The sequence below is a fragment of the Athene cunicularia genome (genome assembly GCF_003259725.1).
Source record: "Athene cunicularia isolate RWA chromosome 4 unlocalized genomic scaffold, athCun1 chr4_part1, whole genome shotgun sequence".
Lineage (NCBI taxonomy): Eukaryota > Metazoa > Chordata > Aves > Strigiformes > Strigidae > Athene > Athene cunicularia.
Window position 1 is genome coordinate 27,513,175 of NW_020799098.1, and position 26,827 is coordinate 27,540,001.

General features: G+C 38.9%; 1 protein-coding gene across 2 annotated transcripts in view; it reads left to right on the forward strand.

Moving 5' to 3' along the window:
- GABRB1 (gamma-aminobutyric acid type A receptor beta1 subunit) overlaps nt 1–26,827 on the forward strand; it is a 98,399-nt gene that overhangs the window by 33,705 nt on the left and 37,867 nt on the right. For both annotated transcript variants that reach the window (XM_026846695.1, XM_026846694.1), the window contains exon 2: nt 432–652. In XM_026846695.1, the coding sequence (XP_026702496.1) occupies nt 447–652 (206 nt within the window). In that variant the 5' untranslated portion in view covers nt 432–446. The remainder of the gene's footprint in view (nt 1–431; nt 653–26,827) is intronic.

A 26,827-nucleotide genomic window follows, 5' to 3' on the forward strand; every position in this document is an offset into this window, starting at 1 on the left:
GGGCGCAGCGGGGGAAATCATCTGAGATGAAGGGAAGGAATATCAAAAGAATGTCCTCAATGGTAAGCAATGCTGTTTGGCTGCGGTCAGCTAAACCCTGCTCTTTTCACATTTAAAAAAAAAAAAAAAGGTCAAAAAAAGTCAAAAATGCACAAGTGGGATCCACCGACTGGAGACCCAAATGTACCATGTATTCCCGTTGGCTTGAGAGGTTTTGAAAGCCTGTGGTAGTCGCTGACATTGATGAGTAGTGTGAAGTTTGACATTAACACAAACAGGCCAAGACTTACAATCACAGTTAATGACAACATCATAAAGATCCTTAAACTTTCTGTTGCTACTGATACTCAATTACTTTCTAAATAGAAACTTCAGTTAATCAGTATGCAAAATACGCAAAGTACAAAAAGCCCTTCTTATTTCTTCCCTAGGACTACACCTTGACCATGTACTTCCAGCAGTCTTGGAGGGATAAAAGGCTCTCTTATTCTGGAATACCTTTGAACCTAACTCTGGACAACAGGGTGGCTGACCAGCTCTGGGTGCCGGACACGTATTTCCAAAATGACAAGAAGTCATTTGTCCACGGGGTGACTGTGAAAAACCGAATGATTCGACTCCATCCAGATGGGACCGTCCTTTATGGCCTACGGTATGTTGGGTTTTTTAAATCAGCTACACTGCTGTCCTGGCAGAATCCAAGTGCAGGAGTACCAATGCTGCACTCCTCTCCTTTTTCCTGGTTGCTCAGTGCAGCTTTATGAGTCAACAAATACTCCATCTAGACCACCACAATACACCCAAGAATTTTCCACAGGGCGTCAAAACTACCTTTAAAAGTTATAGCCATAAGTAGCAAAGTCTAATGCCTCTGTTTCTTTCAGCTCTTCTGAGCATGTTAATACTACTGATGAATTCTTTATTATGGTTCTCATCTGCTAATCACAGCTTAGACAAACACTTCTTTCTTTCTGAAATTTCTCCGGCAGCTCTTTAGAACAAATACAGAATATAAATATAAATAATAAAAGATAACAAATAATAAAATAAAAATATAAAACCTAAACAAATATAAAACTGGGAGTTATCTGAAGATGTGACCAACATTTGGTAGGGAATAAAAAGATGACATTTGTAAATTTACATGATTTATTTAAAGATTATCTATATGTCTGAGTAACAGGTTTTCTTTAATCTGCTGCTTCTCCTTTAATCACTGCCTCTTTACATCACAACTGTTTCTTTATACAGTGCAACCTATATTGACCCCTGTAGATAAAAATATATTCTAAGAACTAAACAGGCACAATCTAATGATAAGGTACACAAATGTAAAATTAAAACCAAGTTATTTGTTATGTTCTGATTGCTGCAGAGCCTGAGTAGGCTTTGCATTATTTTTAAAGTTAAGGTAGCTTTGCATGGAAAAGAGACATTGCCTGCCTGAAACAACCTTTGATCACTGTTATCATTCAACAGTGAAAATAATGTCCAGAGAACATAAACCTGAAAGCATAGTTCAGTTAGTCGGGAAAAAAGTCATAAAGCATAAAACCTAGCTGAAATACCTCAAAATTGTACCTAAGTAGGACTGAAAAAAACAAACTGCTGCAGCAATTCAAAATAAAAATAATATTTAGAATTATTTGGGTTGGAAGGGACCTTAAACCGATCCACCCTGCCAGGTTGGGGAAAGATAACTTAGAGCTTACTGAAAATAAAAGTTTGAAATGACCTCTTAGCCTACAAAAGCATAACCTTCTAAAACACAACACTACCCCATGCACTCAGAGAAAGCCTTCCAATCCATAAATTCAAGCATCACAAGAAACAAAAAATCAATTAAAAATTATTATTTTGGTTCATCATAAATTTTCTTTTGAAGTTGTCAGATTCACAGGTAGCGCACATCAGTTGCAACCAACAACTACATAGGCACTTTGATACAGCCAGATCTGTGCTGGTGCAGAAAAAATGCTACTTCTATTGTGAAAAAGAAAACAAGGAACCCATGAGGAAACAGATGATAGACTACAGGCTGTCATTATCATCTGCTAAACAGAGCATTTGAAAAATACATCTCTCGCATTGCCTTCAGACCTCCTACAGTTCCCTTCAATCAAACTGACTTCTGAAAATCAGCTTAGCATGGCAGTTATCATTAGAGGGCTTTTTTGCCTGAGAATTTTACATACTTTTTTTTTTTTTTTTTCCCCAGCCCGAAACTAAATTTATTTACATTCCAGGATTTGCACAGGGGCAAGAATGTGCATTAGAGCCAAGCAGTCTGTCACAAGCAGTTGTATACAATCTAAACTATACCTAGAAATGTATGTCATGCACGTTCTTCCAACATGCATGCCATACATCTGACATCAATAGCTGTCTTCTTCAGAAATAGCAAAAGAATCTGTGACATATCTGGTGAACCTGCTGCAAGTCCTCTTATGTGTTTCATCCACAAAGCACCAGCCTGGCCAGGAAGCTGTGACCACCTTGCCTGAGCATAATGCCTGTGTTCTTCCTCTCAGAGGTGGTCAGGCAAACTCCAAGTGCAACAGTAAAGATGGTCACCTTCACATAGTTCATATGATTAAATTACCATTTGCATCTGAATGTTTAAACAGCAGCTCTGCAACTCCAGCACAGCTGCAGCTTTGCAACTTACAATAATACCCCATCCAATACCTCCCTGCTCTCAGTAGGGAAACCAAATAAAACCAAATAAACAAACCCCACACACACCCCACTAATATAAAGGGCAACCTATATTCCACACACTTGCAGTCTAGTACTGGGTGATTCCCATCTCCTCCCTCTCCCCTGCCTCGTGCCCTTAACATACACAGGGGCAACCTAGGATTGGGCTTCCCCACCTTCTCACCCCAGAGAAGGCAGCAGGGGCTCGGGGTGCAGCATTGTCAGATGTGGCCATATCTAACAGCAGCATTGTCGTCACCAACCACATGCAGAAAGAGATGCTCAGCTGTCATGACTTTTTTACAGCTCAAGCTGATGTGCCATGTTTTCTGCAAGGACAAGGTAGCTCTTTAGATACATCTAGTGAAAGACTTTGGTCTGACAGTGAAAACACATGCAGTGTCACCATCCCACAAGAAAGACCCTATCAAAGGCAAAGATAACAAATGATCAGAAGAAAGAATGAAGAGACATTGAAACAGGTTTCATAGAACAGATGGCAATTATTGCACTTGGTTTGCATCTATTAGTGGTCACTTTCCTCATGGTAATAAATATGCTTCTGTCAGCCTTTAGGTCATACAAACAGAAATTTCTTCTTATACCAGATGACACAGGTGCCTCATAAGAAATAGAACACAAGAAAACACTGCAGAAAATGTTCTTGGGTAAAACTCAGCATTGCCTGTTAGAAATTTGAGCACGGCTGCAATCTTAGTCTCACAAGTAGAGAAGAAACATTACAACATACTAGCTTCATTTAGTTTCCATGCAGTAGAGACCATGAAGACAGTATCACCAAACCTCTCACACAGGAGCCATGACCTGTGAGTTTCACTTCCATTGCTGAAGACAGAGCATTGGCCTTGCATGACTTGGATAAGACAGACAACACCAATTACACTGCAGACCAGGGTCTGAATGCCCAACAAATTAGGCAGCGCCTTAAACCATCTCTCAAAGATGATTTAAACGCTTGCTTTCCCTTTGCCTCCTATTCCCCACAGAAATTTTCTGTTTTTCAGTCCAGAGTTAAATGTTGGTTTTCAAGCTCAGATACAAAATTTTACTGGCTTCTTTAAACAGGGATTGGAACAATCACAGCAGCTCTAAATAACCTGCTTTGCTTGCATCCGTGTACTCAGCAGTTTGGCATTGATGAAATGTTCAGTCTCAACAGAGTTGAGGAAGAATAAAACAAGGTTAATCATCTGGCTTTACAGATGAATAAACAAGGGAAACATGCACTGAATACACTGGAATGGTTTTAGATCATATAACGAAACATTATCAGTTCAGTATGTCTCCATTACAGTCTTATTTCTATGATGAAAAAACAGTCCTTTTAGCTATTTTTTCCCGTAACTTTCAGCTGCTATAACCCCACAGTTTAAAGAACGATGTGTGCATATAAAAAATACTCTTAAACCTTCTGCCCTCTAAAACTGTGCATTGTTGTTATGTCTCTTACTGAAAATACTACTTCTGATAATTTTTCACAGTAGTGAATAATGCATAACATTACTAACCAAATAACTCTTTCATCCTATTGCCTAAGCAACTAAACACACATAAACGTATTTAACTCCACATTAGTATTTCCACTGAATTCCATCTCAAATATGCCAGGGAAGTTGAGTGTCACTGTTAAGTATTATCTACCTGAAGTGCGTGATTCTCCAGTTTCTATCAAGTACTCCCACCAGCAGCTATTATTATTTTCTGTGGTGTAGCCACCTGCTTCTGAATAGAAAGAAAAAAAAAATCTGTTTGAGTCAATGTGCAAACCTGCAGCACTGTGAGGCTGGTGTCTGAGACAACTCCAGCCTGGTTCCAGTACAGATGGTAAAATACTGGATTCTTCTTTATTTTTTCCCAATTTTTAATAAGTCATCATATCCTATTAGCAATAACACTTCTGGCACTAGCAGCGTCTCTCCTTATTTTTATTGCCTTTTCAGGCAAGATTCTATAGATATCTCTCCCAAAGCTTTAGATTCTCAAATCAACACATGCTGTTATTTCTTTTGCTTGTTCTTTCTCCCCCTTTCCTAGGTAAGATACTAGACATGTAATCTGTATTTAAGATCTTTAAGGAAACATTAATTTATTGTTCTGAATTCCATAAGCAAAGTCTTACATCATGATGTCAAGAATAGAAGCTCTGATTTAAATCATCCTTTTCTAGTATTTTTATGCCACCTCTTAATTCTTCTCAGCATTTCACTAGAAGAACAATGACATCTTGTTGCTTCCAAGACATCTGTTCTGTTATCACGACACTGCCTCAAAATAAAATAAACATCAGCGGAATTTCACCTGGTGTGGTGAAAGAAGTATATCTTTCAAAAGTACTAGTTAAGAAACTCAACATACCTTTAGTGATACCTTTACACAGATTTCCCTCCTTTCTGGTGTTCAGACACAAGCCCATCTTTCATTGGAGCAGGTCTTCACTTATTTCAAGGCAGGGGGTCTGAGCATATCATGACAAGGATGTGCAGGTCGGGCTTTGAGCACTGAAAACTTCTGGGTTTAGTGAGACCACACATTTTTATACTGCTGCAGAGGATGCTACTTTCCTAGGCATTGCTACAACTGCAAGGGGACGGTGAAAGGATGATCTCTGCCTTCGACATAACGACTTATTTCACCTCTTCTTACACAAAGAAGGTCTTCTGTGATGTAAACATTGTCAAACACATCCATCTACCTCTGACCAGTTCACAAATGTGAATTGACCCATGCAACGTTGGATTTACTGACCACTTATTCATGTGGTATCATATCCTTGGAAGCCCATCTAGCATATCCTACAGGTGGAATGCAAGAAAAGCTATATTTATTAAATGTGGAATGCTTTGTTTTTAAATATAATCTTAAAAGTAAATTTGAGTGTGAACTTCCCTTCTTGACTGTCTCTTTTTTCATGACATATCAGAGAGTGTTACTAAAAGAAATTTGCTATCCAGGAGCTTACATCTTTTAGTGCAGTGAAATTTCACTGCTTTGTGGATTTCTTTTGTATTGCTATGATTTGGGACTATGGAGTTTTGGTCTTCCTCCAAACACATTCATGGATTTTATTAGAGTCAGTTATTGGGTCCTTTTGAGCACATTCCATCATGGCAACAAGCAGCATACTTACATTAATAGACTGTCCTCACCTGTATTACTAAACAGCTCCAGCCAAAAAAAAAAAAAAAAAAAAAAAAAAAAAAAAAAAAAAGACTAAATGATAAAAAATGATGCCTTCTAACTGAAATGAAAAGATACTGTTTATTTTACTCCACAGAAGAATACAGAACAACTTATGAAGCAAGGTGATAGAGTAGTTTTGAAAGTGATACGAAAAGCTATTTCTTCCATGTATCAATGCCAAAAGATTTAGCAGCAGGTGGCTTTAAAAAAAGTGTTATGCTGGATTAAAGAATCCAGGGAGGAGAAAGACAGTAGGTCACATCCAACACAGAAAACTTTACTTTCTCCTACTTCGTGTCTTCATATGTATTTACCTGGTATTAAATCTCACAAGAACCAGTTTGGGACTTCTTTTATCTTTTTGAAACCCAAAGATATAAAGAACTTTGCAAAAATAAGTCAAACAAATATCTGACATTTCTTCCACCTCCCAAAACATTTCAGTCTCTGAGGGTCACTTTTCAGGATTCACAGGCAAATGAATACATTCCTCAGTGTACTGCTACTAGGCAGGTGTAGGGATGAGGGAGGGATTTCATGTGCACATTGTGGATACCAGTTTAGCCTGACACAGGTCACACTGGGCCTGCAACTTTCTTCCAGCAGATCGCCCTTAAACGAGCAAACATGCCTGATGGGCAGCCGTCATGGCCCCTAATCACAGGAGATGCACTTCTAGAAGCATTTGTTCAACTCAGAGAAAAGGAGAGGAAAAGGACATGTAAAATTGATTTCAAGGCAAATGGATTTTCCTCTTTGTACCTCCCTTTGCTTGCAGACTGTTTGAATTGTCTGTGCCCCCCTATCGATCCTACTGTGATCTCCTCTTCCTAGTCCATAACACAGTCCTTGGGCATGGCATGGCTGGTGCAAGGAGATGAGTGATCCATGACAAGTACCTAAACCCGTGGGGAGAAAACAGTTGGCACCAACAGTCTATGCACAGAAGACAGCAGGCATGGCCAAAATACAGTTGCATTTATTAACGAGGCTTCAGTAACTGTAGGAGAAAGAGCTACTCATTAACCTTGGTGTTTACCAGAGGAAAAAAAGCACCAAAGTTCGCTTATGCTCTCTCATGCTTGAGCAAGGACTCCTCCAGCCTGTGTGTTTATAAAGTCAAAGCAGAGAACATCTGTATTTGTCTGAGAGCTGCAGCACCATCAATATGTGATGTTGCCATAAGCTAAAATGCATTTTCAGGATTGTTCTTATGATGTGCAAAACTGGTTAATTTGACACAGTCTGCCCCAGGTCACTTCCCACGCACTGCTGTTAATTTGATAGAGATTGCCAACTGGTTTGTACAATACTTTCTGAGAAAAAAAAAAAAAAAATCTCCATACAGCTACAGTCTGCAATTTACTGCATGAAGCATGGTAGTGCTCAAGCAGGCACAGGCATAGCACGATATAGCTTGTTTTTCACACAAAAGATGAGGGATGTGCTTCTCTAAATACTGCTGAAAGCACGAGAATGCAGTACAGGTGTAGTCTGTCTCATAGCTCTGTGCAAGAACGGAAGGAGCACCAGGGTATGAGACACTATCAGTGTCACTCATTTTTAGTGAATGATTGAGCAAATATAACTGAACAGCTACGTGCTCTATACAACTCTAGTTCAGGGGAAAAAACGTGGAACAGAATGAGAGAATCCTACAGAAATTTTATTTGCCCGCTTTGTTTTTCAGATGCAAAGAAATGTAATCACCAAACAAAAAATAGCAAGAATAAAGGAACTAACTGTGGATGTAGCTTACCTTGACTTTAGCAAGGCCTTTGACACCATTTCCCACAGCATTCTCCTGGCAAAACTGGCTGCTCACGGCTTGGATGGGCACACAGTTTGCTGGGTAAAAAACTGTCTGGATGGCCGGGCCCGAAGAGTTGTGGTGAATGGAGTTAAATCCAGTTGGCAGCCGGTCAGGAGTGGTGTCCCCCAGGGCGGGGTTTTGGGGCCACTCCTGTTTAACATCTTTATTGATGATCCAGACGAGGGGATGGAGTGCACCCTCAGTCAGTTTGCAGATGACACCCAGTTGGGTGGGAGTGTTGATCTGCTCGAGGGTAGGGAGGCTCTGCAGAGAGACCTGGACAGGCTGGAGCCATGGGCTGAGCCCAACTGGAGGAGTTTCAATGAGGCCAAATGCCGGGGGCTGCCCTTGGGCCACAACAACCCCCAGCAGCGCTACAGGCTTGGGGAGGAGTGGCTGGAGAGCTGCCAGTCAGAGAGGGACCTGGGGGGGTTGATTGACAGCCGGCTGAACAGGAGCCAGCAGTGTGCCCAGGGGACCAAGAAGGCCAATGGCATCCTGGCTTGTGTCAGCAATAGCGTGGCCAGCAGGGACAGGGAAGGGATCTGACCCCTGTACTCGGCACTGGTGAGGCCGCACCTCGATTCCTGTGTTCAGTTTTGGGCCCCTCACTACAAAAAGGACATTGAATGACTCGAGCGTGTCCAGAGAAGGGCAACGGAGCTGGTGCAGGGTCTGGAGCACAGGTCGTACGGGGAATGGCTGAGGTAACTGGGGGTGTTTAGTCTGGAGAAGAGGAGGCTGAGGGGAGACCTCATCACCCTCTACAGCTGCCTGAAAGGAGGGTGCAGAGAGCTGGGGATGAGTCTCTTTAACGAAGTAATGAGTGATAGGACAAGAGGGAATGGCCTCAAATTGTGCCAGGGAAGGTTTAGACTAGATGTCAGGAAGTACTTTTTTACAGAACAGGTTGTTAGGCGTTGGAATGTGCTGCCCAGGGAGGTGGTGGAGTCCCCATCCCTGGAGGTGTTTAAGAGTCGGGTCGAACTAGCACTTAAGGATATGGTGTAGTTGAGAACTGTCAGTCCTAGGTTAACGGTTGGAGTAGATGATCCTCAAGGTCCATTCCAACCTAGTTGATTCTGTGATTCTTTAACCTAACAACTCATAAGCTCATAACAAACAACTACTACATTATTCTCCTTTAAATAAAAAGTACTTTTTGATTTTTTTTTTTTTTTTTTAATTATGTCTCCTCCTCAGGCTGCGTGTCCCCTGCAGCTGTCTAACTTAACTAGCAGGAGGAATTGTGAAAATAGCAGCAGAAAGCTCTACTTCCCCTCTGGGCCTACTGCATTTCAGGAACATGTTCTCAGGTCCAGCCAGACTTTTCTGCAGCTTAGATGTTGAAACCTGCATTTACACTACCTGCCAGCTTAGCAGCACTCCCCTCTCCAGATGTGAGCACCTCTACCCAAACCTGCCTCCTCCAGGTCCTGCCAGGACTCTTCATGTCCAGCCTGCAGTTTATTACCCTACTTAATCTACAAAGATTGGAAAGGGCAGAGTGCTAAACAATAAATCAGCGGAGGACAAGCACATTTAGTCCATTTGCTGCATGAAGCTCAATTCATCATTGTACTTCTCCAGTATTTATTTGGGCACTGGTGGGAAACTCTGTGCTGTGGTGCTCTATACTCATCACCAGAGGCTGCTGTATACTTCACTGTTTAACACCATGGCTGGAAATAGAAGAGATTACCTCAGTTCAGGCACCTCACTCTGGAGTGGTTGGATTTGCAACATTTATGATATGTTCATGTAATGCTGTATATACAGTGAAATGCAATCTTGCTACTACTTGACTCACACATTTGTTATACATAATGTAACATACCCATCAACACAGTGTTTTATCATTTCTTTAACATTATTTGATGAAGAATACCTGAGACCGAGATCACTGCAGTGATTCAGAACTGAAAGCACACCACCAAAACAGAGGATATTTAAGATAAAAGTGAGTACAACCCTTAAACATTGTGGGGCATCATTTATGTAGACCTTTAGTACTACAGGTAAACCAGAAAACCTGAAACTGTTTATGGGCTGCTATGTGCAAACAAAAAAGAACGCTTACAAAACACTGAGGTTTTATTCAGTGTCAAGCACAAATTGGAGCCTGCAGGCTTGATAAAATTAAGTGGTAAATTGGTAGTTAATAAACAACACAAATGGAAATGGAAGACTGAAAACTGTTAGAAAAGGGAAGAAAGCTAGGGTCCTCTCCAGCTGCCAGGGTAAGAAGTCCCAGGGGTAACTCAGAGACAGCCTTGCTGTCTGTAGCAAGCGTGGCCTCACAAACAGCCAGGGGGAAGCCACCAGTTGCACATCCCAAAAAGAGCTCACAAACTGAAATCCCTCCAGCAGCACGCACGGCAAATCTCCCCTGGATCTTACCCCCAGTAATCAGCAGATGTGGCAGAAACATGCAGCAGTGTGGGGAGCAACTATTCATAGACTCCTAATGAGTTGTCAAATAATTCCCTGAATTTGATTTGGAAGCATTCCCACCAGTTTCACCCAACTTAATTTTTATTTGATTTTCACGTAGCATTTTTTTTTCATGTGAAAATAACCTAGGGAAGGTGGGGAAACACTTCAGGTTGAGCAAGTCCTATAGACAAAAAAACCACAACCAACGAACCAACCCAAGTACTTAACATGGACTCAGCTTTAAATATGTGAGTGGTGACTCCGTAGTTAAGTACCTAAGCAATCTGGTGGAGTCACAACTGGCTTCATGGGCTTGAATTTGAATACAAGCTTGATGCTGTAATTGATTGTGGCTATCAAGTACAGCACTTTGAAGAACTGAATTATAAACATTTTGTAGAGCAAAGCCCATTAGGCTTTATTCAAAGACTACTGAAGTCAAGCAGATTCTAGATGAAACTCAGATTACTGAAATTGTCTGTCACCTATTTAAATATATTAATATTGTTAAAATACTATTTAAGCACATTAATACTATTTAAAGAAAAACTAAAAAATAATTGGACAATATTTAACAAACATTTAGTTTTAAAGCTGAAGGACACTGCAAAGTATGAATTACATATTATCTATGCAACACATCATCTCTTACTGTCTTGGTATAAATTAATTTTGGAATATTTTATCCTCTGTTTTACAGATTGTGTTCTACCTACTAAATCTGAGCAAGTAGTCCTCCCTTTCTCCCGTATCAGAAGTGCAAGTGTCTTCCAGTACTTTGGAAGTATTAATCTGACACTGTCAACTGAAACTACATCAAAATTGCACTTCTAAGTAGATGGTCTCTTTTTTTTTAATTTTTTTTTTTAAAAAAAAAGAACTGCATTCACACCAATAATCATCTGTAGTGTGTATAAATAATTGTATTATAAATAGTTTCCTCAAACACATTGGGAGACAGAAATTAAGTAAAATTAATGGCAGAGGTTAACACGGAAGTACTTTTGACCATGAAGAATTTCAAGTAAGTTTGTATACACTCTAAGAATCACTTCGTCCAATAATAGCATAAGCAATTTTTTACAAGTATTTCTTTCTTTACTTGCTTTTAATGGGTGGGTATCAGATGAGGAAGGTGCTTTTGTGTGTTTACCATCTCAGCTTTCTCTCCTCAAACCATAAAATCTCGTGCCTGTATCTGTGCACCTAACAGGCTATCTTACAGTTGTGCAACCAGAAAGAAGGTCCCACAATCTTTTCATATGTGAGCTATGTAACTCCTACTGTATCAGTGTGGCCAGTTGCATACACACTGTTGCATAGCACATATTTCATCTTCGTAATCTAGGAGTTAGTGTTGAAGTTTCCATAACTTTATAAGCAGCAAGAAATATGTTCAAAATCTAGTATTTCAGGGAAAAAGCAAATATAACTTTGCAAGGAACACCAAATGATCATATACAGTAACCCACTTGTATTTTTGAAAGAAGAAGGCAAAAGCTTTTCTAAAAACCACTGAAATTTAACTTACAGAGCTGGTATATATTGTTAGCAGTACAGATTTTTTAGTATATGTTTTTATATAATGCTATATACAGGTACATAACAATAGAGATCCATGCTGAACCCTAATATGCTAACAAACTTTAAGTAGTACATTTCATATCAGCATACATTTCACACATACCACAGTATGTGTGTTTTCCAGGTCTTAAAGTTCATTAAAAATACATTTAATAAAAAGCAAATCAATTTTCCTCTAATAATAAAAATTTAAAAGGGACCATAATTAAAATAGTACTTTGCTGCAGATCTCCAATTTGCATGCTATTAATTTCAGGCATACTGAGAACAATTACTGAAGGAGAAAATGTTAAGTTCTTAATTGCTTAAACCCAACCTGAATCTCATTTAATTTATATTGATGTTGATCAGTGACATCAGTGAAGTACCTGTTCAACCAGTCAGAGGAGCAGGGGTGAGGGGTAAATCTGTACTTTTTCTATGCAATAAAAGTATCAGGCAGGTAAGTTAAGGTCCTAAGAGAGGCAACAAATATTTTACCAGACCTGTACCACATTGATGAATGCACTTATATCCACACAAGGCTGGTCTCCTAATTGAGGTGTTCTCTTTAAGAGACAAAACCTGGCATAACAAACACTACCCTAAAGCTACTGAAATCCTGAACAAATGCTGGGAGGGACAGCCCATTCACTAATGACACAGTGAAAAAGGAAAATTAATAAAAGGTATCAGGTTGTTGGGGCTGCTGCTTCTCAGAGACATCCTCTTTGCTCATGTACCTCACAGCCATCAGTCCGTACCTGCTCTGTGCTGCACCATGCAGCATGTTGGCTTGTACAACATCAAGTGTTTAATAGTATCCACATCAAGAGCAAGCCTGCCTTGATTAATTCACTAAGTCAATCAAACACAGTGGTTTTAAGTTATTTTAAGAAAAATTAAGCCCTTGAGATAATAAAATGTAAAATGCAAAATGAATTGTTCTATAAAGTACAATAGTATATTCCTGTCTTGGGCACTTTTGCTATAGTATCAGTGTACATGGTCTCATAACTGCCAGGCCAGAATGACCTCATTTTAAGAGTCAAATTGTGTCACAGCTAGAGTGTTTTAATGTATAAAGTCATTAATAAGGCGAGATTACCAAGTATTGCTACAGCATCGGTAATACAATCCCACCTTAAACTGCACGTCTGACCTCTTTGTTATACTGGGAAGTCAGCCTGAGCAAGCATGAGGTACTTCAAATACAATCCATGTAGTTTCAGATGACATATTTGGATTGCAAATATAATTAGATAATGTATTTCAGGGAAGAATCTAGAAGTAGCAGAAGTACTGCAGCTACTTGGAGCCTAAAGCAAGAGCCAAAAGCCCAAAACTCTCTCAGCAGTTAAACCTACAGTAGGTAGATTTACATGGGAATTTGACCTGACTGCAAATTATTTCTTGATCTCTGGGTAAATCATCAGGCAGCAACATGAGCCTCAGCTCCCCTAGCTCAGGTGCAGTGTAGTCTACACCTGGCGTGACTGGTTTCACCTCAGCTGCGGTACCTGCTCACAAGTCAGAGTAACACAGCAGTCACAGCCTCTGACCTCAGTATCAATGACAACATGTCCCACTGACAAAGGCATTGGCTCTCTAATTCTTGAAATTCCATTAAAAAACAAAACCAAAAAATAACCTCCCAAAAAAACAACACACACCACCACCACCCCAAACCCACCCCACCCCTCAAAAAAAAAAAAAAAAACCAACAAAAGCAAACAAACCAAAGTACATACACACAAACAAATAAAACCCCACACAGGTCCTTCCTAGAGTCAAGTCAGTAAGAGTTTACACTTAGCTTATCTTTGGAAAGAACGGCTAAAACCAAAATAGAACAAGTACAAATTATTTGTTCTAACTTTCTGCAAAACTGTATTTTCCAAACTTGAAGCGTCCAGTTCTTCATAAAATGCTAAAGACCAGTTTTTCAAAGCCACATGCATAACAATAGGCTTGGTCAAACAAGACACCAATCAACTTCCAAAAAGATATATATACACCCTCTTACATTACCATCATTTCTATAGATCAGACAGAAAAGTTTATCATCTGAGAAGATAAGTTACATACAAAGGTAAGGTGATATCTCCTATACATCATGACACATGCAGAAGAAATTTGGGGAAGTTTAGACCCCTTGGCACTTCTCATGCCTGGGAAATTTCACTATCCGATGCATGCTGCTGCTGTCTCTTGTAGCAGAGCCATGCTAGCCACTTCCAAGATCATGGTCACAAGAGACTACAAATGCAGCATTTTTCATAATCTTTAGATATGTGGATTTGTAAGTTGGGTAAGACAGTGATCAAGTGGTTATAGTAGAAGCATAAATCTACTTCCAGTCCTGTTTCTGATGTATCTGTGTAAGTGAAGAACCTGGAAAGTCAATCTGGTGTAGAAATCTTAATATTTTTTATCAACTGATGTGGGATGTTTTAAACTTGTTCTCATGTTTGATGATAAACCTTTTTACAAAGGAAAGACCATAACTCTTTAGGCTGTCTATTTTTTTTTTTTTTTTTTTTTTTTTTTTTTTTTTTTTTTTTTTTGTAAAATGAGAGCTACTATTTAAGACTTTTTAAAAGGCCTAACAATTATCCAAGTAAAACATCTGTATGTCCACAATGCTGTACTTAGCAATTTTACTATGTTCTGATAAAGGGACAGAAAGAAAAACATTGCACAGATCTATTTTATTAGAAAGGATTTAGTTCAAATAGTGTCTTAACACATTTTTCATTATTTTCTTCTGTCAGAAAACATCTGTGGAACACATCTTTGGAGTCCAACAAAAAAAAATTTTAATTTCTATACTATTAGCTCAAACTATTCCACAAAAGATATTTTAATAATACCTGAACGAGTGTTTCTGAAGAAATACTTTTGATGAATCTCTAGTCAGACATTTTATAAATGGAGGGAGAGGAGAGAATCAAAAAATTGTCAGATTATTTCCTAAGAATTATTCCACTGACACCAGCTGTGGCATCATATGTAATACAGTTGGCTACTAGCCTACTTGTCTTGTTACAAGATCTCCAACTGTTGAGTCTTTCACTGAAAGAAATGAAGAAGCTATAAAATCAGTGCTTTAATATTTTGGCATATTGATATACCATATTGATAGTATATCAGTTTTTCACTTTTTAAATTATTGCTTTGCATGAGACTGATACTTCTGCTCTTAATACAATTAATGCTGGCTCTCCTTGATGCAGAGTATACATTTAACCCATTTGCAGAAAATTACTAAAATGCATAAGAATTCCAAGCTCTTTCAGGGATGTTAGATGGTGTTAAGCCTAAATTGGCAAAAGACTTATATCAGCCCAAGTTTTAAAAGATCCAAAGCAAAAATTTCAGCTTTATACCATCTAGCTTTGGATCCAAGGAAAAGCAATTTCTACTGAAACACTTTAAGAGAAGCCAAAATAGTTTAAAAACTAAAACCTTCCTTAAGTAAAATGCTTAAAAAAATATAATAAATACTCTAAATAATACTTTTACTGAAATTCTAGGAAGTTTTAAAATACAGAGATATCATCCAAGTGTCAACGACTAATGTACATTAAGAATCACAGAATGGTTTGGGTTGGAAGAGACCTTAAAGACCATCTAGTTCCACTCCCCCTGCCATGGGCAGGGACACCTTCCACTAGACCAGGTTGCTCAAAGCCCCGTCCAGCCTGGCCTTGGACACTGCCAGGGAGGGGGCAGCCACAGATTCTCTGGGCAACCTGTGCCAGTGTCTCACCACCCTCACAGTAAAGAATTTCTTCCTTAGATCTAATCTAAATCTACCCTCTTTCAGTTTAAAACTGTTACCCCTCATTGCTACACTCCCTGATCAAGAGTCCCTCCCCAACTTTCCTGTAGCCCCCTTTAGGTACTGGAAGGCTGCTGTAAGGTGTCTCCAGAGCTCTCTTCTCCAGGCTGAACAACCCCAACTCTCTCAGCCTGTCCTCATAAGGGAGGTGCTCCAGCCCCCTGATCATCTTTGTGGCCTTCTCCAACCCACTTGAGTAGGTCCATGTCCTTCTTATGCTGGGGACCCCAGACCTGGAGAGAGTACTGCAGGTCGGGTCCCATGAGAATGGAGTAGAGGGGAAGAATCACCTCCCTCGACCTGATGGTCACACTTGTCTTGATGCAGCCAGGATGCAGTTGCTGACTACTAAAGGTTTCTCAGTGTTACCTGGGAGCCCCCTGCTGGGACTCTGCCTTTAGAAAACAAGAAAAGATAAGTTTTGTTTTGAACATGTGTCACAGGTGTTTCAGTGATATTTAATTACTCTACATATGGTATATTATCAACCTTAGAGTCACTGAATGCTTAATTTCTCATAAGCAAACCACTATGAGGGAGAAGAATAAATAATTTTTCTCTGCATAATAAATGCATTTGCTTTGTATTAATTAAATACTTTTCAAAATATTCCTAATTCTGAAAAGTGCATGCAGATTCAAACAGACAATGAGTGTGCTAGATGTAAAGGAACCAAACTGGTGGATTATTTATGTGGCTATCATTAAAAATACGATAAACAGTATTCGGTTTATTCAGTTTCATTAACAACAGCAACAACAACAAAAAACACCCAACAAACAACACCACCACAGACAGAAAAAAAAAGCTACTAAAATACTTTTATTTCCGCAGGAAAAGAAATACGCCAAAATTCATCTTTCTCTTCTATGGAAGAATAGTATTTTTATTGCACCACCTGATTTAACTGAAAAATAGTCAAGTTTTCAGGCACACAAAACCTTTGATCAAACCAAAGCAAGAAATTTTAAGTTAAAATTTAAGTACAGGTTAGAACAATTAGCTTTGAAGTCACAGATCCAGCAGTATTGTCTTTCCTGACAAAACTCATGTAAAATAGATATTCCAACCCATACTACAGTTGCTACCTCCTCCATTCCCCTAAGCACAGTCATTCAGAGTGCTGTGCAATAAACCACCCAGGGTTATAAGCAGCAGCTTTTTCCACAAGTATTGTGTAGCCATATCATTTCACTCCTCTGGTTATGAATGGTACAGCCATAAAGCTTAGTGTCCAGATTCATCTTTGAGGATGTTTTGTAGGTTTCCCTATAAGCTCAAGATTGAGATGACAGTGGTAGAGAGTTTGCTTGATTGGAAATGTTTTCTCAGTGGCGATGGAAGTTTCTGTCTTTTATAAGCATTGAGCTGATGGCTGTTTGAGATACAACTTGAGAGAGAGACAAATAGATGAGCTTTCATTCACTAGCAATCTTTAATTCCATTTCTGATTTCTTTTTTCTGTTACGTCTTAATAGCAAAATGTCAGGCTTATTTTTTAAGATGCCAGTGAAAACATCAAAGCATTCCCTTGAAAAAATTCAAAAGCCTGCATGCCCACAAGATTATAAGTAAAGCTGCCTGAATACTGCACAGCACTGTGCATGAATTTTCACTCACTTGGGGAAAAACTCAATCTTCTGCCATACTCAGTCACCTGTAGGAAATTTTATCAGTATAAGTAAGGTATTATTTGGCAAATTGAAGAGCTATTAGCATACTCAAGGAGACAGCCCTGGCCATAGCAAAAGGAGTTAAAAGATCAAAGGAAAAAAAAATTTTATCATATTTCTTCTCTCTATGACAGGTATGCGTTTATTTTGTGTAAATGTAACAAGAAGTAAAATGTATATGTAAATATTCCTCCTTCCAAAGGAGCCTTAAATTAGACCCAGGAAGAATGTCTTAAACTAGTAGAAGCTGCAATATATCAAGTTTAAAATATACCATTTCCAAACCCATTTTTAGATCCCTCTCCTGGAAAGATTCTCTACTCCTTCCTTCAATACTAAAATAAGGCGTCCATTCAATGAAAAGAAATCATTCTGTGGAACCACTGGGTAACTGGTATGGAATTTGAACACAGTGCAATAGCTCCTTATCGTGAACTGTTTGCAGCCAATAAGAGAGGCAAGCAGCATTAAGCCTGTCCACCTGAGGAACTCGTGCTCTCTCTCTTTTGAAAGAGCAAAAAAGAGGCTAAACCCAGAGTGTAAATCATTCCTTATAAATTACATATTTCTTTTGCATCTTGCTCTTCTGGGCCTAAGGGAAAAACTGGCTGTTTGCTTACCTCTGAAGTAAACCATCTTGCTCATTGAAAATCTAGACCATGATAATCTACCGAGCAGTCATCAAGGCTGTAGATTCTTAGGGCAGCTTTTCATCAGGCTTACCTGAACACTGAGCCTTAGCAATAACGTTTTATTTATCTACTAAACATGAGAATAATAGGAAACAATTTATACAGGGTGGAAAATAGAAAGATGAGAGTTTCAGAACAATACAGGTTGGCTTGGCGTCTTTCATACTTTCCTATATTTTCATTAGCTATGTCGATGGAAGCTGTAATAAATTATATAGGCATTCTTTCATCATGAAAACATTTCAGGGAAGAATTTCTGAACTATGAAATCCAGAAGAAAATACAATACAGTAGTCAAGCAGAAGTATCTTACTGTATTTCTCTCTTGTCCCAGGAGAAAAAACAAGAACAATTACCCAACCACCTCTTAGGGCACTATGAAGCCATGCAACACAGCAAGGTAGTGACAAAACAACACAAAATGAGAATTAAACACCATAAATAATATGATTTTATCTGAAAATTCTCCTTAATGAGTCAGACAACCTTGAGTGGAAACTCAATCTGGTTTTAAGCTTCACTCTTAATTCAGTATTTTAACATGATGAAGAGCATCGCTATCATCTAAGATTTTTGCTTATTCTGTCCTCATGAACATTGCATGAATAAAGCCACAGTAGCATTAAAGAGTCTATCAGACTGTGTTCTTAAAGATGGAAGAAACAGGCACAACAACAGATACTGTGAGGAATTATATGTCAACTCGTAGAAATCAAATGCAGATGTGTTGCTAGGAAAGAAAAAAAGCCTGCAGAGTCTGAGCTTGCAGAATATTAAAGCTTACTTGAGGCAGGATGAAAGCAGGGACAAGAAAGCCTGATACAGGTCAACACCAAAGCCTGAGCCAGGAAACTCTCAAAAGTACGTGAATATTACCTGTCCTGATGTTTAAAGAGCTGAGGAAGACAAGCCCTGTTCTCATTCAGCTCATGGCTTTGGTTCATAAAACATGCTCATTTTGTTTCTTTAATCAAGGCTTTGATTCTCTCTGCTGGAATTGCCAATAGCTAATACATCCCCACATTCACTTAACATCCAGCTTCCTCAAATTTCACAAGTGCATGCAGTCTTGCTGAGTATATTCACACCACAATTCTGAACACAGCTAACCTTCATTATTTTAGTGAAAAAAACCAAGTGTTCTCTAGCCAGCCTTTCTATGCAAGTACCCTAAATGCAGCTCTACAGTCAAAATACGTAAAAAGGTACCATGAGATTCCATTCATACCTCTTCTTGGATTTCAGATACAAATTGTCACAGTTTTAATTACAGTCTGCCAGCCCTACAAAATGCCAAGTATCAAGAAGTATGTCTATACTGCATAATAAGGCATGGAGGGGACAACCTGAATGTTAAGTACTTCAGGTACTTCATCGGACCTTTTCTGCTTGAACAGGTCACCTGTCTGGCTGTCCTGTATTTCATCCATTTGAAAAATGCTCTGTGCCAAGGAGAAATTAGAATAGCTAGTGGATTTTGAGTACCTAACTTGGATTACTGGGCAATCTTTCTATGAAGCTTTTAACAGAAATGTGTGTGTTTTGGATTTGGTTTTTTTTTTTTAAAAAATTAAAATTTGAAAAAATTGGGAAGAAAAGCAAACAGGCAAAATAAGGTCTTCCAAAATATCATGGAGAAAGCATTTATACAAATGTATTTTCTATAGGACATACACACTTCTTTAAATTATGAAATATATATTGTTTATAACAAGCCTGTGTGCTCTGTTTATGAGAGATGTTCTGTTTACAAAGGAGAAGTGATGGATGTTGTGCATTCAAGATGCTACACAGCTACATATCAGTCTGCTGGATCACTGGTGCACACATCATTCAGGGAATATTAGAGAGCACTAAGTGTCATTGTTTAAAAGTAAAAAGAAATTATGTTTTTAATATAAAGGAAGTCTAAAACCAAATATTCAACACTGGAGCAAGTTCTTCTCCCCTCTATTAAAATATGAAGTTGAACAAACAAATATATATTTTCTGCTCTACAGCTGCTTAGAATTTTTGTACCTTTTTCTTCCCCCTAAAACATTTTCAGCATACACAAAAATGTTGGTACCCACCCTGTAAAACAACTACCACTACGGAAAGACAAAACCAGCGAAAATATTCACCAGCACCACCACCCCCCCAACACATTCAAATACAAAATACCCACCCCTTACCAGTTCAAAGTTATAAATATTGGGTTTACTTAACAGATCTTTTAGGATAAAAATATCTCATTGACACAAACCCAGTTTTCTTTTCAAAGATGTGACCCACTCAGATGAAATCTGCATATGACTCATCAGTGTTGGCTGTCAGGTGAAACTAAATGCTCTAAGCTACTCACTCTCGGAGGCTTGTTAACCTGCTCCATGGGAAGCCCAGCTGAAGAACTAGGTGAAAAGGGCAGGCTTGGATGAAACATTCATACAGAGGAAGCCACATATGTACTCATATATTTTCTCCTAATCCACACTACTAATTTCAGAAGATCTCTCCTAGTCTACTCTAAGAAACCCATCACCGTTTCTGTGCTAGAGATCACAGCTCTCTTATAGATGCTAACTAAGGTTGCTTTGGTGAACACTTCCTAATCTGAGTCACTATGAGCTAATTACCATGTTACCCAATTTAACTACCAGTCAACAAAAACAGATTCACAAAGACTATTCAAGGTGTTTTCACATCAGTAGCTCTGCTGGTAGATAATAATGGATTTTAATTTCCAGGAAAGGGAAGATAACTTAGAAGATGGTAACCTCTACATCTAGTGCTGCTGCGGCTGGGAAATGGCATATGTCTGCTTAACAAGGACAGAGAATTTTGTTTCATGCAGCAAAAGTACTGTCAGGAGATGTGCTTGTCCAGAAAGAGGAAAAATAATGTTAGGGAAAAATGCTGTGTAAGCCACAGGACCATATTGTCCCAAAGGGAAAGGGGTACACACCAGCTGTAAATCAATCCAAGCTGCAAATTAAAGGGCTTTCAGAAAAACATGGTTGCTCCAAATGTTCTTATTTAATATTTGCCCTACTACCCCCAAGTACTTTAAGATACTGTTGATTAGATTATGAAAGAAATACCATGAGGTGTTACTTGCAGTAGTGCAAACAACAACCCAAAGATCCTTCCCACTGTGTCCCAAATCTTGTTTTCTAATTAAAGTGAATGGCAGAGTACAATTTTTATTCCAATGTTTGTTTTAACTGACTCAACAGCACAGTTCACAAAGAAAAATAAGGCATAAGAACTACAGAGAAGCTGTACTGGAATAACAGAAACACCCTACTGCCCCAAGTTTATTTCAATGTTATAATTAATTTATGCCTCATTCAAAAAGTTACGAGAATTAATAAGCTGTTGTAACTAGAAAACTCTTTGAAGTAATACATGCCTTAAACTGATTTGCTGTCACAGAATCAGTCTTGGGCCACATGCAATGAAAACGTTCATTTCTTCTCTGATTTATCCTGTTTTCCAATTAAGATCCATTCACAGGGCATGATCATCAATCAGTTTTCTACACAAAAATCACATCAACATTCCTCCAAAGTTAAGGGTGTGCAAAAAGGCAATCTAATTTCTTTATTCACGCTTTACACTGCCAGCAGGGTCAATATTTTGGCAAAAGCAAAGATCCTCTCATTAAGGTCCTAGTACAAGATTTTTCATTTTACTTTCGGTTCTCCAATGAAATTAGTCACTGCACATGGTAGATTAACTGCAGCAGCTCAGCTTCTTCAGATGCAGTCAAGTTTCCTCACAACATGTGTATCAAGACATAATTATACTGCCAGCTTAGCTGACTGAAATTATTAGTTTTCATATTCAACTACCTATCTGGAACAAATGAGGTGTGCTTACTGTCTGGTCAGGATGGGAGAACACAGGAAAACAACAAATACCGAAAACCTGAGAAAAACCTTCAGAAATCAATCATGCTTTATATTAAGAATCGCTTGAGTGATCTGTAAAGTCTTGATAATTTAACACCTTCTCTGTAACTGGTAAAAGCATATTTTGGCAAGTATTATGTCTTACTGTCAGTTACAAATGTAAAGCAGTACAATGACACACTGTAAGAAGCCATTTACTGCTGCTATTGCAATCTTTTCTAGGTGATACATGTCATTAATAATTTTCATAGGCAAGCTCATTATAAAGAATCACAGCCATAAAACTAACCACAGATTCAAGCAGAGGCCTCTTTGCATCAGGATTCTTCCTGCCTCTTAACACCTTTTCTTCTTTTCTCCACAGAACCCCTATAGAACATGCTGCCTCTCCTCTCTGTTGCATGCTCTTAGGAGCAGGGACTGTGGTTTCAAACAAAACAATATAGGACCATGAAGTCCTAAAATATCAAGTCAGATTTCTCTGAAATTGATTGGTTACTAATTTATTCTTCATTATAGCTAAAAAAGAAGCAAGGCTCATCTACCATCGGCAAAAGGCCTTGCATTTCACATCTTAAACAGACACTTAGCCTAGTCAGGCACCTGTTTCACAAAAAACACAGTTTAGCACTTACTTGTATTTTCTACCAGTGTTTTCCAAGGCAACTCCCCACTCAGTTCATGCTTCCAGAAGCTAGACATCCAGCCAGCCAACAAGAAAAGACAAGCACCTGCCCAAGTACTCTCAAGTACTCCCTCAGAGCTCTGCTCTTTCTGCTGGCTCACACAGGTGTTGTGAACCAACAGTAAGGGCTGACAACCTGTGTTGTTAGTAACTGCATAACAGAGAGTCAGAGGACATGCCACATGCAAAATCATTCTGTTTCTCATGTTTCACAAAATCAATAAAGGATTGTGCTTCTCAACTGTGAAAGAGTTTCCATACCACCCTTGACAGCTTGTAACACCTCATTTCTCTTCATTTAAAACCACTAGACCTCTGTGTCTAAAACAAGTTTGTTTAGTACTGAAGCCCCTGTTTTCGCCCATTTTTCCAGTGCATAGGTAAAGCCACAACCACTGGAAAAGGAGCAGACTCCCCCATCTTGGAAAATATAACAGGCCAAGCATTAGAAGAAGGCAAAAAATATGAAAGCAAATTGTTTTGATTATTGCTTCTGCACATTTCCTCCTCTGACTGAAGGTTTCTGTTTGAGATGCAGATATGATAATGTTGGCATGTAGAAGCTACATGAAGAATCACGGTTTTTGAAGAGTTGCATGGCACCTACAGGGAAATGACAGTACTCTCTTCCAACCTCAGCCGTGCTTCCAAAATCCAGGAAGATCTGCCTTGGTTACAAGGAAGATAGATAACAATGGTTCAGTATGAAGTAGGTCTGATCCCAGAAACAAACTGAGTTTTACCAGTGATTTTTACCAAACATATCTTTAAGCCTTTCAGTTAGAAACCGGGCTGGGTGTTGGAAGATGTTGCCTTGATTCCTCTTCTGCCAAAGAAATAGAGACATCTGAACATGTGCGTGCCTTTCTTTCACACACACACAATACATGTCTTGGTGTCTAGTTTTGTTTTATTTTGGAATAAACAACAATAAAACAAACAACCCAAAAAATGAAGATATAAAAAGACACTAACATCACTGCTGCCATCTAGCTGTCATCTATTTCCTCTTGAGCAGGGTATTTCAGTCCGTGGAAGTTTACATCCATGAATTTCAGTAGTAACATCACTCTTCTTGCATTTAGTCACTTTTAGAAGGTCTGTATAGAGATACTGAAAAAGTTATAGATTTAGTGCTATTTTTTTTAATTAAAAACAGGTGAAAACCAGTTATCTGACTTTATTTCCCTCTTGGACCTTTCTTTATGCTAAACACCACCCATCTGTCTCACTCTCTTTTTCTTTTTGACTTGCAACATACTTGTGCTGTCAAACTAAATTACTTTTTGCAGTAAATTTCAGCTGCAACTCTCAGGCGCTTTTTATTGAAGTATGTTGTTTGCCCTGGTATAGTTATAGTTCTCTTGGGATTTTATTATAAAATTTATTTTCATGGGTTTATAGCTGTGCTCTAAAAAGTCTCATTGCACTGAAATTTGGCTTACAAGCATCAAAGAAAGAGCATTTTCCTAATATTTAAAAAGCTGCATTGTAACATTTTAGTAATTTTTTCATTATATTTCTAGATTTTTACGTGCAAGTCATTCATCTTCACTCTGAATTATTTCTGATACACTGTATTGAACAGAAAAAGATCTTAACATTATCTGTAAAAAGTACGTATCTGGTTTAAGGTTTTAATTTTAGAAGTTTATAATTCAGTCAAAGAAAAACATTTCCTCACAGACCTTTTCTCCTACTACCTCTCTCACCGACTCCTCCACATCAGAGCTTTCCCTTCTGCACTGCCTCCTACTCCCACCTCTGCCCTAGAGCTTCAGGCTCTCCGGTGGCCCCATTTGGGGTAATCTCCTCACCCCACCCCTGCTTTATGATAGTACTATGTAACTGTTCTCTGAAGCATAGTTCTGACAGTTTAAAATCAGATTATTCAGCAAGGGGGGTTTTCTTTAAGCAAAATAACAATGATTAATTTACTGACAATTACTTTGAGTGCCATGGTAAATGTCCCAGGCCAGGACAACTAAAATAGGATATCCCCTTCCACAAAATATTTTAATGCCTATAGCACCCAAGTTGAAGATTATCTAGCCTTTGAGACACTTTACTTGGCACTGACTATGGAAGTCAATGTTCTAGGTGAACAAAGTATCAAAAGAGTCAGCCAGAATACATACCTATATAGCGTAAAAAATCCTGACTCTTCCCAGGAATGAGACACACCTTGAAAGGGTTGAGCACCTCCTCATATGGATGTTATTATGTTAGGTTATGCTTATAGTGTTAGGCACTTTGCAGGTCTGTACATTCAAAGATCTGGTTCATTGCAAGGATGAGTTCAGGAGTGAATATCTATTGAGCTGATATTTTATATTATACTTGGCTTTCTTTTGCTGCCTCCAAAACTTACCTTCAAACCAGCCAGCTGCTAGCCCAAAACAAATTTTCAAATATGCTGAACATGACAGTGTAGTGCTAGATTTCAATGGGGACCACTGCATAAACTGGAGGAGAATATGATGCAGACAGTGAAGGAGTGTGATGAATCATTCCTCAACACCTGACATGCCGTAGTCTGGCCCACCCACACACTAATGAGCAGGTCTCACTCTGGATTTACAGAGCTTAATAAAAGATCTATTTTTAAGGAGGAATGGTAGTTGGAACTGTAGGTTCATGAGCTGAGGAGGAGGAAGGGGTCAACAGCAGGCCCAGCTAAAGGAGATCCTGTGCTCCAGGAGATAGCCCCCACTCCCTGCAGCACACCACCCCTTGGACTCAGCAGAGACATGCTGTGAACAGGATATTTCTTTGGGACTAGAAATAATGCTTCCTTGTGGAAAAGTGGGTATTTAGCCCTGAATATATCAGTGTTCTGGGTAACACCACTGTCCCACAGATACTTCTGCCAACACAGTGGAGAGGCCAGCATGCAGCAGCCCTGTGTTCAAGGTGACATTGGTGGTGAAGTATCCAGGCCGTCAGCTTTTCACAGGCAGTTCTTAGGCAGCACACAGTTCTGTCCTATAGATCACAGCACCATGATCACAAGGCACTATAGCTGCAAACCTTCATCAGAAAACCCATAATCTTCAAAGTGCTTCAAGCAATTTCTGAACCTGGGATTCTTAAAGGAAGACCAGCAGTGACCTTTTTCCAGCAAACAGCCCTTCATCATTAAAGAAAACAAAACAAAACCAAAACAAAACAACAAAGAAAGTAAATACAACCTGGAAGGGGGTGTGTGTGTGTGGAATTAATAAACAGCAGATGGATAACAGGTTTAAAATTCACAGTTGGTTCAGTCTAGCAAAAGAGTATTTACACCTGAATAGATGGTAGCACAAAGCTGATTCTCATACTGTAGCCTTTAATAGTTTGCTCAACCTGAATGGCTGAAATTGCCAAAGATACAGCCCTGAAGCGCCTCTACTTTGTAGCATACATTAGTTATTTACACCTGCTCCAACTCTGCACAAATTGCCAGTGACTCAGTCTGACACCATCATAGGCTTGCTCACAAAGGCATAAATGAATCTGCAATGCACAAGTCCAAGAGCTCTCCTTTTTAAATTTGCACATCTTGCCACTGTGTATATCTAGAAAAGAATGAAGGAGTTGTGATTTTTTTCAGATATTTTGTGACAACATCCACATCTCATCTCTCTGTCTACATCATCTTGTGATTCAGGCTTTTAAAAATATTATTACCATACACACTTAAAGATGTTGCAGTGTACTGCACCCACTTCTACTTGCCTTAGTCTGTGGATCTCACAATCTCTACTGACAAAATTTCAGATCACGAGTAACTCAGCAGGACCACTCATATAACCAGAACTCTAAAGACCAAGCAGTGTCATCACTACTGCATAGGTGAAAGAAACTAGATCAAATATTTGGAAATAGCAGATATTTCCTGGGCATACAGGAGTGAAATATCATGGATACATGTTCCTCTTTTTTAATCAATCTTGCTTTGTATTACTATAATTCTAGTAGAAGAGACTGGACTATTTCCACCCGTCTTCTAGAGTGTATCAGATCCTGTGAAAGAAGTTAGACCTTGCTTCTATGAGAAGCACTACCCCAAACTCATTTATTGCATGTGCAGGCTATCCATATAAATGTGCTGGGACAGTTGGACTCAGAAAGAAAGGATTTGGGGAATGAAAGATATCCTGAGATGGACTACAAAGTGGTGAGGGGTAGACCTCCATTTAAAATGTTAACTTGGTCAAAGGTCAAAACATTAAAATTACGACAAAAGGCCAGACCAAAGGTCCATCTAACCCATTATCTTGCCCCCAGCACTGACTAAGGGCAAATGTCTTGGGAAGAGCTTCAGATGATTTCTGATTTCTTG